Source organism: Acinonyx jubatus, chromosome A2, assembly GCF_027475565.1.
Source record: "Acinonyx jubatus isolate Ajub_Pintada_27869175 chromosome A2, VMU_Ajub_asm_v1.0, whole genome shotgun sequence".
In the NCBI taxonomy this organism is placed as follows: Eukaryota; Metazoa; Chordata; class Mammalia; order Carnivora; family Felidae; genus Acinonyx; species Acinonyx jubatus.
This window is the reverse complement of record NC_069383.1, coordinates 54,540,926-54,555,326: the sequence shown is the minus strand read 5'-3', so window position 1 is coordinate 54,555,326 and position 14,401 is coordinate 54,540,926. Positions and strand designations below refer to the sequence as shown.

Below are 14,401 nucleotides of genomic sequence, written 5' to 3'. Positions count from 1 at the left end.
ATAAGTGCATTTATTTTGTAGTAAACAGGGAGTATGTGTATCACTGTGACTCTAGATACACAAGTAGTTTGAAAAGTTTACTTCACCTTGGGCATCCGTAAGGAATCTGGTTTTACTGAATATGTACAACTTTTAAGTACTCAAAAGACACATAGAGACATAATAGTTATACTTTACATGTACATATTGTTTTACAGTTTACAGTCTTTACCCTTTAGGATCATCAGAAAGAACTCTCTGAAGTAGATAAGGGACAGGAATTTAAGGGAGGTCAGCATTATTAGAGGTGAGATAACTTGAGGGTATCCAAGTGCACGGTCACCAAATGGGACATGAATTCAGAACTTTGGATTTTACTTGCACTGTTTAACCTATCACACCATGTTAATTCAAAGATGATCAAAAATTTAAATGTTAGGAGGAAAACTAAAATATGTATCCTTACTAAAACAATGACAAAATACATATTTTTTTTTATTTGTATTACAAATATTGATGCTGCACCAAAGGTTTCAGAGTGCTTTGAATACACGGAGGAGAATTAGAGGTTTGGCTAGGAGAATTAGAGGTTTAGTTTTCACTTGCTGATTTTTATTATCTTTTCTTGATAGCTCTGAATGTTTAAAGTACTACATATGCAGCTTTGAAATAAACCCTTTATTTTATACCCAATTCTCTTGTGTTTATTTCTGCTACCATATTTTATTCTGGTGTTGCCACCCAACTCAATGGACACTCATAGCAGTAATAATAGCTAACAAATAATAACAAATAACCAATAATGAACTCTGTGGCAGGCCCTGTGGTAAGGAGTTTATAAAAATTAACTTGTTTAATTCTTACATCAACTCTCACAGGTGGGAACATTCCTTTATAAATAGGTCTTTCTTAGCTGCCCGTCCAAAACTGATGTGGAGAAAGAACTGTGTTGAGAGAAAGGATGATTATAAGGCATACTCCTGTGCAATTCACAGGAGATATTTTTTTGTCATATTATGTATTATTTATCATAGTTTTCCCTAAGTGAAGAAGTCAAGTTGGTATATGTGCCAACCTGAGAGGTGAAGTCTGAGCTACATGAATGAATAAAGTAGTAATGTCCTAAATGTCTATTTTATGATTATAGTAATAGTATGTAATAATCATGGGTGGTTTTACACTTTAAAAAACTACGTAACTCAGTGTGTATAATAAAAAAAGATTTCCTTAGTAAAGAAATGTTTGCTTAACCTAAAGTATCTAGGAATGAGAAATATCTATAAACTTAATCATTCATTTAGTTACTTTTTACTCCTGTATTTTCTTGGAGTGAATGAGATACGTTGTTTACTGTGGAAATGGATACAGCATCCTTCATCTGAGGATCTCAGAGTGCTTTTCAAATAATGTCTCATGAATCCTCACAGCACTTTGGTGAGGTAGGTAGGTGGCAAGTATTGTTGTCTTCATTTTTACAGATGAGGAAATTAAAGCCATGAGAGGGTTAAATGATTTATGTGTAGTCCCACCAACCAGACAGAGAGGCAGCCTGAACTACTTAATAAGAATATTGTATTTTAGGAGGGTTTGCATAATACAAATCATTAACCCCTTTGCTGTTGTATTTTACACAGATTAACTATTAAAACAAATATGGTAGTTTTTAAATGTCCACATGGAATTTTTTTTTATCCTTTCTTTAGAAATAGAAAACATTATAATACTCTTTCCCCCTCACCCCCAATTTTTAGGTCAGCAGCAAGGACAAGATGGAGTAAAGGTCCAACAAGCCACGATAGCTCCTGTAACTGTAGCAGTTGGAGGAATTGCTAACGCAACGATAGGTGCTGTTAGTCCTGACCAACTCACACAAGTGCATTTGCAGCAAGGCCAGCAAGCTTCTGATCAAGAGGTGCAGCCTGGCAAGAGGCTTCGAAGAGTTGCCTGTTCCTGTCCTAATTGTAGGGAAGGAGAAGGAAGGTAAATGCTCTGTTACCAACTTTATCTCTCTGGAAGGCATAAAATAGGTAAACCAAGCCATTGGCCGGGTCCTTGGATCACTAGAATGTCACTGGCTCTGTAGCCCAGAAGTTGAGATACAATATTGTTATTACAGGGATTAAATTGAGCTAGTTTAGGAATGGAGTTTTAGCGGTCCTCCACCTTCTGCCTTCTACTTTTTTTTAGTGGCTTTCTTGTTTCATTTGTTATGCAAAAATTTTAATTTTATGGATATAAAATTCATATACTGTACAGTTTCACTCAAAGTGTACATTTCATTGGTTTTTAGTATATTCACAAAGTTGTGCATCCATCATCACAATTTTAGGACATTTTGATACCCTGCAAAAGAAACCCTGACTTCTTTAGCCCTCAACCCCCTCGGCCCCCTTTCTTCCCAACTCAAGGCAGCCATTGAACAAATTTCTGTCTTTTTGCAATTCTGGACATGCATATAAATGGAATCATACAATATGTGATCTTTTGATTGGTTTCATTTACGTAGCATAATGTTTTCAAGGTTTATCTATATTCTAGCACATACTAGTACCTCATTCTTTTTAATGAACAAATGAACATTTCATTGTATGGATACACAGTATTTTACTTACCCATTTATCTTTTGGTGGACACTTGGAATTTTTCCACCAGTTGGCTGCTATGCTGCTATAAACACTTTTACACAAATTTTTGTGTGGCATAGGTTTTTAGTTCTCTTGAAATGGACAAGGAGTGGACAAGGAGTGGAATTAATGCTCCATGTAGTAACTCTAAGTCTAGCCACTTGAGGAACTGCCAGACTATTTTCCAAAGTAACTGTGCCATTTTACGTTCCCACCAGCAGTGTATGAGGGTTCCAGTTCGTTGCCAACACTTGTTATAATTTGGCTTTTTGATTATAGATTTCCTTGTGTGCGTGAAATGGTATTTCAGTATGGTTTTAATTTGCATTTTCCTGATGACTTCATTAGTCAGATGTGTTTTCATGTGTTTATTGGCCATTTGTGTGTCTTATTTGGAGAAATGTCTGTTAAGATCTTTTGCCTATTTTAAATTAAATTTTTTAAGTTAAATTGTAATAGCTTTATGTATTCTAGATACAAGTCCCTTATCAGATACATGATTTGCAAATATTTTTTTCCCAGTCTGAGAGTTGTCTTTTCACTTTCTTGATAGTGTCCTTTGAAACACCTAAGTTTTTAATTTTGATGAAATTCAGCCTTGTGTTTGGTTGCTTCTGCTTTTGGTGTCCTGTCTAAGAATCCATTGCCACATCTGAGGTCACAGAGATTCCTCATTTTCTTGTGAGTGTTTTATAGTTTTTGCTCTTACATTTAGGTCTTTGATCGGTTTTGGGGTTAGTTTTTGTGTATGGTGTGAGGTAAGGATCCATCCAACACCATTTGTTAAAGACTCTCCCTTTCCCATTCATTGAATGGTCTTGTCACCCTTGTCAAAAATCAGTTGGCCATATAAGCCAAATTGGTTTATTTCTAGACTGTTGGTTTTATTCCAATGAACTATATGTCTTTATGCCTCTACCACACAGTCTTGATTACTTTGTCCTTCTCTGAACTTTTGAAATCGGGCACTATGTGTTCTCTTTGTTATTCTTTTTCAGTATTGTTTTGATTGTACAGAGACACTTGCAATTCCACGTGAATTTTAGAATCAATCAGCTTGTCAGTTTGTTTGAGATCTTCTCTGATTTCTTTTGACACTATTTTGTAGTTTTCAGAGTATAAGTTTTGTACTTCTTTGTTAAATTTATTCCTAAGTATTTTGTTCTTTTTGATGCTATTATAAATGGATCTTTTTCTTTATTGTTCATTGCAAGTGTATACAAACACAATTTTTGTATATTAATCTTGTATCTGTAACCTTACTGAACTCTTTTTATTAGTTCTAATAGTTTTTTTTTGGTGGATTCATTAGGGTTTTTCTATATGTAAGATCATGTAATCTGCAAAAAGAGATAGTTTTCCTTCATTCTTTCCAGTCTTGATGACTTTTATTTCTTTTTCTAACCTAATTGTTCCATCCAGAATCTACAGTATGATGTTGAATAGAAGTAGCAAAAGTGGACATCTTTGTTTTGTTCCTGATCTTAAGTGTTACACCATTAAGTATGTTGCTAGCTCTGAGCTTTCTCCTATATGCCTTTAATTAAGCAAGCTCCCTTCTATCCCTACTTCATTTTGTTTTTGTCATGAAAGGACGTTGGATTTTTCAGATGCTTTTGTGTATCTGTTGAAATGATCATGTAGTTTCTATCTTTTTTCTATTGGTATTAATTGATTGTCAGATGTTAAAGTACTTTTGCATTTGTGGAATAAACCCAACTTAGTCATGGTATGTAATTTTATACACACACACACACACACACGCACAGTTATATTTAGTTTGCTAGTATTTTGTTAAGTTCTGCATCTGTGTTCGTGAGAGATATTGGTCTGTAGTTTTTTGTAATGTCTTTGCTTTTGGAAAGGATAATATTGGGCTCATAGAATGATTTGGGAAGTGTTTCCTCCAGTTTATTTTTGAAAAAGTTTGTGAAGAACTGTTTGTGAAGAATAATTCTTTAGCTGTTTTGTAGAATTTATCAGTGAAACTAAGTCCTAGGCTTGTGGGTATTTTTCTTATGGATATTTTTTGACTACTAATTCATCTAATTTATCTGTTTACTTTTAAGGGTTTTTCTGATTGATTGTTCTTGAATCACTTTTTGGTACTTAATGTCTTTTTGGGAATTTGTCCATCTCATCTAAGTTATTTAAGTAATTGGCGTACAGTTATTCTTGGTATTCTTGTATAATCCTTTTTATTTCTGTAAGGTTGGTAATGATGTCCTCTTTCGTTTCAGATTCTAGTAATTTGAGTCTTCTCTTTTTTTCTTGGTCAGTCTACCTTAAGGCTTGTTCAATTTTGTTGACCTTTTCAAAAGTCAAGTCACATCAGCTTTTGGTTTCATTGATTTTTTTTTCCCTGTTGTTTTTGTATTCTTTATTTCATTAGTTCCTGCTCTATTTTTTATTATTTCCTTCCTTCTGTTTGCTTTATTTTAGATTTAATTTGCTTTTTCCGTTGTCTTAAGATGGAAGGTTAGGTTATTGATTTAAGATATTTTTTGATGTCGGCATTTACAGCTAAAAATTTCTCTCTGGGGTGCCTATGTGGCTCAGGTCAGTTAAGTGTCTGACTCTGGATTTTGGCTCAAGTCAAGATCTTGGAGTTAAGGAGATCAAGCCCAGAGTTGGGCTCTGCACTCAGAGGGTGGAGCCTGCTTGGGATTCTCTCTCTCCCTCTTTCTCCACCCCTCCCCTGCTCACGTGAGCTTGTGCACATGTGTGTACTCTCTTTCTGTCCAATAAATAAATTCTAAAATTAAAAAATTCTCTCTAAGCATTGCTTTACATGTATCCCTTAAATTTGGTTATGTTGTATCTTCATTCATCTCGGGCTTTTTCCTGCTTTCCCTTTCGATTTCTTCTTTGACCCACTGGTTGTTTAGGAGTGTATTATTTAATTTCTAGGTATTTGTGAATTTTCCAATTTCTTGCTATAATTTCTAGTTTTATGTCATTGTGGTCAGAAAACATACTTTGCATTACTTCTGTCTTCTGTTGAGGTTTGTTTCATGGCCTAGCCATATGATTTATCTTGGAGAACATTACATGTTCACTTGAGAAGAATGTATATTTTGCTGCTGTTTAGTGGAGTGTTTTATGGATATTTGTTAGGTCAAGTTTATCAAGTGTTCTCTTTCCTTGTTGCTCTTCTGCTTAATTGTTTTATGAAAATATCATTGCAAATAGAGTATTGACATCTCCAACTGTTACTGTTGAATTGTCTCTTTCTCCCTTCATTTCTGTCAGTTTACTTCATCTGTTTAGGTGTTCTCTTGTTACTCTAAGTGCACGTATGTTTATAATTGTTATATATTCCTGATGGATTGACCCATTTAGCCCTATAAAATTTCCCCCTTTGTTTTCAGTAACATTTGTTTTTAAAGTTTATTTTGTCTGGTATTATTAGTACAGCCACTCCAGCTTTCTTGTGGTGGTTGTTTGCATATCTTTTTCCATCTTTTTTACTTTAATCTCCCTGTATCTTTCAGTCTTTGTGACCTATGTCACCTGTAGACAGCATGTAGTTTGGATCTTAGTGTTTTTTTGTTTTTTCTTTAATTCACTGTGACAAAATCTGTCTTTTGAATGCATTGTGTAATCCATTTGCATTTGATGTTATTAATATGGTTGAATTTGTCTTTCAGTTTGCTTGTTTTTGTGTGTGTCATGTCTTTTTTCCTCCTTTGTTACTCTCTTTTTCATTAAGCGAATATAATATAGCACTTTATTTTTTTATTTATTAAAAAAATTTTTTTTAATTGTTTAATTATTTTTGACAAAGAGACAGAGCATGTGTGGGGAAGGGGCAGAGAGAGAGGGAGACACAGAATCCAAAGCAGGCTCCAGGCTCTGAGCTGTTCAGACTCCCAAATTGGGAGATCATGACCTGAGCCGAAGTCAGATGCTTAACCAACTTAGCCACACAGCCATCCCTATAGCACTTTAATTTTGTTAATAATTTTTTCACTTATATTATTTTGAGTTATTTCCATAGTACTTGCTCTGGGCCTTATCATATACATATTGATCATTATCAGTTTAAGATTTATAGTAACTTAATCCCAGTGAATTATGGAAATGTTCTCTCTTTATAGCTTACTTCTTTTTGTGATGTTATTATATATATTATCCATCTGTGTTACAAACCCAATAATACGTTACTATAATTATTACTTTATATAATGTCTCATAAAGAAATTGAGAGAAGATGAGCAAGCATATATAACTTTTGCTATGTTAACTTTATCAGTAGTTCTCTGCTTGTTCTGGATATTTGAGTTCCTTTCTGGCATCATTTTCTTAGCCCAGTCGAGTTTTGCTCCCACCTCCCTGCTTTGTGCTGTTAATGGCAAATATATTAAATATATTACATTTCTGTAATGTTATGGCCTTTAACAATACATTTTACACGTAGTGTTTTTAAAATTACTTTTCCAATCAGGTAAGACAAGCAATACGCACTTACACTGTCCTTTGTAATTACATAATTACCTTTGCTGGTGATCTCTTGCTTGTTTGTGTGCATCTTAATTGTGTAATTACTTTCTGCATCCAGTTGATTCAACCTGAAGATCTTCCTTTACTATTTCTTGCAAAGCAGGTCTGCTCAAAACAAATTCTCTGTGTTTGTGTATCCAGGAATATCTTTGTTTCATTTCTGAAAGGTAGTTTTGCTAGATAGAGTTTTGTTTGAGTTGTTTTCTTTGAATACTTTGAATATGTTTTCACCCTGCCTTCTAAGCTCCATTGTTCTGCTGAGAAGCAAGTTCTTATTCTTACTGCAGTTCCCTTGTAAGTGAGGAGTTATTTTTCCCTTGCTGCTTTCGGGATTTTGTCCTGTCTTTGGGTTTCAGGATTTTTTAGTACGTAAGATGTCTACTTGTGGATCTGTGCAGTTAGTCTGCTTGGAGTTTGTTGAGCTTATTGCATGTGTAGATTCATGTTTTTGAGTAAATTAATTAAGTTTGCAGTCATTATTTCTTTGAATATTTTTTCTGTGGCACTTTTTCTCTCTCTCCTTCTCTCCCTCCTCCTCCTCTCCCCTGTCCTCCCCGTTCCTTCCCTCACCGATACTTGGATGTCCCACATTTCTCAGACACTGTTCATTTTCCTTTGTTCTTTTTCTTGTCTCTTTTTAAGTTACATCGTCTCTATTGATCTATCTTTAATTTTACTATTCCTTCCCTTTTTTGAGTCCCTCTAGTGAATTTTTCATTTCAGTTGTACTTCTCATTTCCACAATTTCCTCTTGGTAGTTTTTTTAACCATTTGTAACTCTTCATTGATATTCTCTATTTGATGTGACATTGTCATTATATCTTCTTGCTTCTTTAATCATGGTGTCCTTTAGTTCTTTAAACATATTTATAAATGGCTACTTTGAAGTCTTGTTAAATCTGCTCTCCCAGTTTCATTTGCCTGCTTTTTTTTTTTTTTTTTTTTAGTGAAGGGTCATATTCCTCTGTTTTATTTTTGGCATGTCTTAGATTTTTTGTTGGAAGCTGGATGGTTTAGATAATACATTGTAGCAACTCTTAGTACTGCCCACCCCCATCCCCCCACCCCTGGTTTATTGTTGTTTGCTTGCTTATTTAGTGACTGGCTGGATTATTTTGGTGAACTTCCCTTAACTTGCCATGAAGCATGTTGCTCACTGTCGCCATTAAGTATGTTGCTCCTCAGTGGATGCAAAATTCGGTATGCTTACAGTGACCCTGGAGGACCGTGGTTTGGGCAGAGATCTTTAATGTCCTGTCCCTAACCACACCCAGTTGTTAACCTCCACTAATTGTCCACTGATTGCTCTATTGTTTTCAAAGCCCTGAAATGTATATTGCTCTACAAAGTGATCCAATCAGATTTTTTTTTTAAAAGGACTAGATCAACAGGCTTGCGCTTTGAGATTTATGACTCTGTAGGGCTACTCCCAGCTGCCTCATCCCTCCCTTCTTTCAGTCAGCCTAGTGAGCATAGTTTTGCCTATTTCTCCATTGTATCTATTAGTCCCCTCCCAACTTCATTTTGCAACCGCCTCCACTGATTTTAAGAGCACCCATACGCTGAAGTTTTTCCACACTTTGTTTGCAAATGAATTCAGTTCCTTGGGAAGAGATTTGGAATTCTGTTATATGCTGTGCTCTCTCTAGCCAACATCTCTTTGTCATGGCTCCTGAACATAGGGTTGGGATAGTGGCACATTTCTTTCTGAGTGGCATCCCTGCTCTGAGAGCTAAATGCTTGGTGGCAGGGCAGCAGCAATGGCCTCAGGCTTTCTTGACTTGCCTCTGCTGGCTTGGAAGTTCTGATGTATGCACTACAAAGGAGCTGAGTCAAAGGTGACTGGACTGCAGTGTTTTCACTGTGCCCTGTCCAAGGTAGAGCCAAGGTCTCAGGAGTTGGGTTTGGGTAGAAGAGAGTTCCCTACCTGTCAGTCACACTTGCCTGAAACAGCCTCAGCAGCAGGTAACTGGGGGTGGAATAAGAAATGCTGACCTCTTGCCCCTTCCTAGGGAGATAAGCTCAAACTAGGAGGTGTGAAAAGGGAACCCTGTTCTTGGCTGCGCCAATCTGCAGTGTTTATGTGTCAAGGGAAGTGATAGGAAATTGGGAGAGAGGGTTGGGTCTTGGTTCAAATAGCACAGGCTCTCACTCTTCTTACCAACTCTTTATTTTCTTGAGTATTTATTTATTTCCTATATGTTCATAGAGCCATTTCCAGGAACTGTACATATTATTTGTTTTGTTTTCATACTTTTCACTGGTTTCACTAGGGACTAGGCCAATGGAGCTCTTCATGCTTTCTTTCCTACTGGGAGTGAAACTCTGAACTGTACACTTTTAAATGGAGATTACCATTTTTTTGGTATTTGAGAAGAATTTTCAAGTGTCTTGAAAAGCTTAGAGATTTTTTTCCAAAGGGAAGAGGCTGTTAGGGAACGAACATGAAGTCCGTGGTAGAACACGAACTCTCTGAGGTTAACATGTTTTCATAACAGTTTTGAGTTTCATACATAACCCTTTTTTGATTAGAATTTTTCTGATTTTTAACTACAGTTGTGGCATGATTTTAAAAACCCATTCAGAAGTGTATCATTTAAGAACGTTGATTCCCTTTTGTTTTTCTGTAATTACAAGCTTGGTGTCTAAGAGTATAATTAATGTTTGGTTTTTGTTTTTGTTAGAGGCAGTAATGAGCCAGGAAAAAAGAAACAGCATATCTGTCATATTGAAGGATGTGGAAAAGTTTATGGCAAAACATCTCACCTACGAGCACATCTTCGCTGGCATACTGGAGAAAGACCTTTTGTATGCAACTGGATGTTTTGTGGCAAAAGATTCACAAGGAGTGATGAACTCCAGAGACATAGAAGAACCCATACAGGTTAGTTGGTTTATTGCAGGGTTTGTATGTTTTTAATGCTTAGATGAAAATTGGAAATATGCAAATGAAAGACAATTCACTTTACTGATTTTATGAAAGTTCTTTAAGATCAAAATTTGTGGGACGCTTGAGTGGCTCAGTCGGTTAAGCGTCCGACTTCAGCTCAGGTCATGATCTCACAGTCTGTGAGTTTGAGCCCCACGTCGTGCTCTGTGCTGACAGCTCAGAGCCTGGAGCCTGCTTTGGATTCTGTGTCTCACTCTCTCTCTCACCCTCCCCCGTACATGCTCTGTCTCTCTCTGTCTCAAAAATAAACGTTAAAAAAAAAAAAATAAAAATCGTTACCTCATTTCCAGGATACGTTTTATTCCACTTTTTGTGAGGTTTATTAGAGTAATTACATAACAAGGAATATATTCCGTTTACTTAACCTGTTGTATTCTTAGCATGTTGAATTCACATATATTATTTTTCGTCAGTATTTACATAGGTGAAGAGAGTTGAATTCTGATCTTACTGGTGACCTTTATTAGTTTTTGGTTTTTTTACAATTTAGAAAATTGACTAAAGTATCAAGAGTAATATAACAAATATACGCCTCTCAGAATTGACAGCTGTTGATGTTATATTTGTTATTTTTTAATAAAACAAATCCTACAAAGTTGACATCGTCTTTGTCCTCTCAAAGACAACAGCCCCCATGCATTTAAAATGTAGGTTTTTAGTACAGTTTTAATACTCTTACATATATTATTCATGCATGTGTATGTAAAATACCGTTTTGTGTGTTGTGAAATTTCACATAAATGATACAGTATCATAATTTCATTTATCATTATGTCTTGAGATCTATCCAAGTTCATATGTGTACACACAAATGTATGTATACATGTTTGCTATGTAGTATTTTGTTATATGACTGCCATACTGTTTATCCATTCCTTGTGCTGCTTAAATTATCATTAGTTTTTTTTACTATCATGAACTTTGCTACTGTGAACATACAGTGAACATGTGTGCCAAATAGAATTTTTGGATCACAGAGAATTTAATGTGTTTTGCTAAATAAGTGCTAAAGAATCTCTAAAGTGGCTGGTAACCATTTCTATTTCACTAGCAGTGACTGAGAGTTTCCACTTTGCTGTGTGTTCACCAGTACTGACTGGTGTTGACTTTTGAAAATTTTTGTCAGTTTGTGGCATCTGGCTGGCTTACTTGGTAGAGCATGTGACTCTTTATCTCAGGATTGTGAGTTCAAGCCCCATGTTGGCTGTGAAGCGTACTTTAAAAAATAAATAAATAAAAACATGCTTATTGCTTTAAAAAAAAGAAAATTTTTGTATATCTAAAATGGTTTCCTTATTTTATTTATTTTTTTAAATTTTGAGTGAGACAGAGAGAGCGAGAGACAGAGCACGAGCAGGGGAGAGGTAGAGAGAGAGGGAGACACAGAATCCAAAGCAGGCTCCAGGCTCTGAGCTGTCCGCACAGAGCCTGACGCGGGGCTTGAACCCACGAACCGTGAGATCATGACCTGAGCCGATGTCGTACGCTTAACCGACCAAGCACCCAAGTGTCCCTGGTTTCCTTATTTTTTTAAGTAGCAGTTTTCCCGGTTATCCATGAGATTAAGCATCTTTTCTTGTTGATTGATCATTTATATTTCATTTTCTGTTGATTATTTATTTCCTTGCTCACTTTTCTTTTGGGTTATTTTTCTTTTTCTTACTGATTTATGTGTTGTAATTTCCCCCTATATTGCTAGTGTTTGAACTTCTTGCTATTTTTTGTCACATGGAAGTTTTACATTTTTTAGTCAAATATGTTTTTTCTTTTGTCCTTTGCTTTTCTTATTTTTTTTAAACGTTTATTTATTTTGAGAGAGAGGGAGCGAGAAGGAGCATGCGCATAAGCGGAAGAGGGGTGGAAAGAGCGAATCCCAAGCAGGCTCCATGCTGCCAGCGCAGAGGTAGACATGGGGTTCAATTGCATGAACCAGGAGATAGATCATGACCTGAGCTGAAATCAAGAGTCGGACACTTAACCAACTGAGCCACCCAGGCACCCCTCCTTTTTTATATTTTTAATGAAATCCTCTCCTATCCCAAGATCATAAAGTTTTTAAAAATATTTTCTTCTAATGGTTTTAAAGTTTTCGTGTAAGTTTCATCTTCTTTTTCTAAGTTTTGCATAGAACAACCACTCTCTCTACTTAGAATGCCTGTATACATCTGGGTTTCAGTATTTAATTGTTGAATAAATTAGTAATTTGGATAAATTTTCAAATTAGACTAACCTTTAACTTGTACCAAGGTACATGTGGGACAAAAGAGGAAATAGAATTGGCATGTATTGATCAGCTGCCATACATCACATGTTTGAAATAAATTGTCTCATTTGATTCTAACAGTAACACTGAGATAGAAATTAGCTCCATTGTATGGATTAGAAAATAGTGTCAGAGAAGAAAAAATAGTTAAATTTAAAAGTGATAAAGTTACTTAGTTTGATATGTACATAAATTAGTAGGCAGAGTCTTAGTAATACTGGCTGAGTCCCTGAGTTAGCATAGTTTGAAAAAAGTTTTAAAAGGTTTCCATATGGTATTGCATTGGGATTTTTTTTTTTAATTTTTTAAAACATTTTTTAATGTTTATTTCTGTGAGAGAGAGAGAGAGACAGACAGACAGAATGTGAGCAGGGGAGGGGCAAGAGAGAGGGGGAGACACAATCTGAGCCCAATGTAGGGCTCAAACCCACAAACAGTGAGGTCATGACCTGAGCCAAAGTCAGACACTTAACCGGCTGAGCCACCCAGGCGCTCCTGCATTAGAACTTTTAATAGTGCCACCTCACCATTGATATTGGCAAATATGGTGTGATTAATCCCATAATAGTGTTGATGTCTGTTTTAAAAAAGTGCTCTGCCGTTTATGTCAGTATGACAGGATGCAATGTTTCCGCTGTGGATTAGCAGTGGGACAAGTTAGAGAAGCCAAGAAAAATTGCCGCTTTCTTTGAATTTGGAACTGCACATTGTGATTTCATCATTTTATTTGAGAAATAATGAGTCTCTAAAGTCTTGTCTCACATATCCACATTCATACAGATATACAAAACAAATTTATTCAAGGACTTAAATACCCATATACTTCAAAACCAAATTACTAATGATTTGGAGGCATATTTTCTTTTTTTTTTTTAACTATTAATACCATTGTAACCTACTAGCCTGAATAATCAGAATTGAATGTATTTTAAGCTTACTTTCAGTGTTTCGAACATCTTCAATACATCATGCACAAAATTGTTGAACTATTTTTTTCTTAAGGGGCAACCACTACACTAAGTAGAAATTCAGTACCTTACTATAAATGAATATATGAGTTATTTTTATTTACTGCTGAAAATAGTGCCAAATATTTTTGCTTTTTTGGGAATTTTTTTTTAAAGCTTATTCATTTATTATTATTTATGAGTGGGAGAGGGGCAGAGAGAGAGGGAGACCCAGAATCCAAAGCAAGCTCCAGGCTCTGAGCTGTCAGCACAGAGCATGACGCAGGACTTGAACTCACAAACCGTGAGATCGTTACCTGAGGTGAAGTCAGATGCTTAACCTGGGTGAGCCACCCAGGCACCCCTTTTTAATTTCCAAATGTCACATGTATATGGTATTTAAAAATCAAGTCATAGGGTTACCATGGTGGCTCAGTTGGTAGAGCACTTGACTCTTGATCTCAGGGTCATGAGTTCAAGCCCCATGCCTGGCATAGAGCTTACTTCAAAAAATATTTTAAAAAAATTAAATTGTAAAAGAGGTTGCAATGTTAAGGGGATTATTTTTAAAATTATCTTTATTTGAAGGATAGTTGACACATTAGTTTCAGGTGTACAACATAGTGATTTGACACTTGTATACATTATGAAATGCTTACCATAGTAAGTGGTTACCATCTGTCACTGTATAAGATTATGACTATATTCTCTGTGCTTTACTTTACATCCCTATGACTTTTTATTTTATAATTGTAAGGTTGTACCTTTTAATCCCCTTCATTTAAGCCCATCTCTCTATCTCATTCCCTTCGGGCAACTGCCAGTTTGCTGTCTGGATTTATGAGTCTGTTTCTGTTTTGTTTTGCTTGTTCATTTTCGTTTTTTAGATTCCACACATAAGTGAAATCATATGGTATTTTGTCTTTGATCAGATTTACTTCACTTAGCATAATACCGTCTAGTTTCATCCATCTTTTATAAATGGCAGGATTTCTTTCTTATTTTATGGCTGAGTAATATTCTATTGTCAGTATATACCATAACCTCTTTGTCTGTTTATCAGTGGTCACTTGGGTTGCTTTCAGATCTTGGCATAGGAGTGTGTATGTCTTTTCAAATTAGTGTTCTTTTTCTT

At 35.6% G+C, this 14,401-nt stretch overlaps 1 protein-coding gene across 3 annotated transcripts in view; it reads left to right on the top strand.

Annotated features, from left to right (window-relative positions):
- The window catches only part of SP4 (Sp4 transcription factor), an 82,559-nt gene that overhangs the window by 45,833 nt on the left and 22,325 nt on the right, over positions 1-14,401 (top strand). For 2 of the 3 annotated variants that reach the window (XM_053218317.1, XM_015080393.3), the window contains exons 4-5: positions 1,731-1,959; positions 9,791-9,990. In XM_053218317.1, the coding sequence (XP_053074292.1) occupies positions 1,731-1,959; positions 9,791-9,990 (429 nt within the window). The remainder of the gene's footprint in view (positions 1-1,730; positions 1,960-9,790; positions 9,991-14,401) is intronic. The other variant, XM_053218318.1, reaches the window with a different exon arrangement.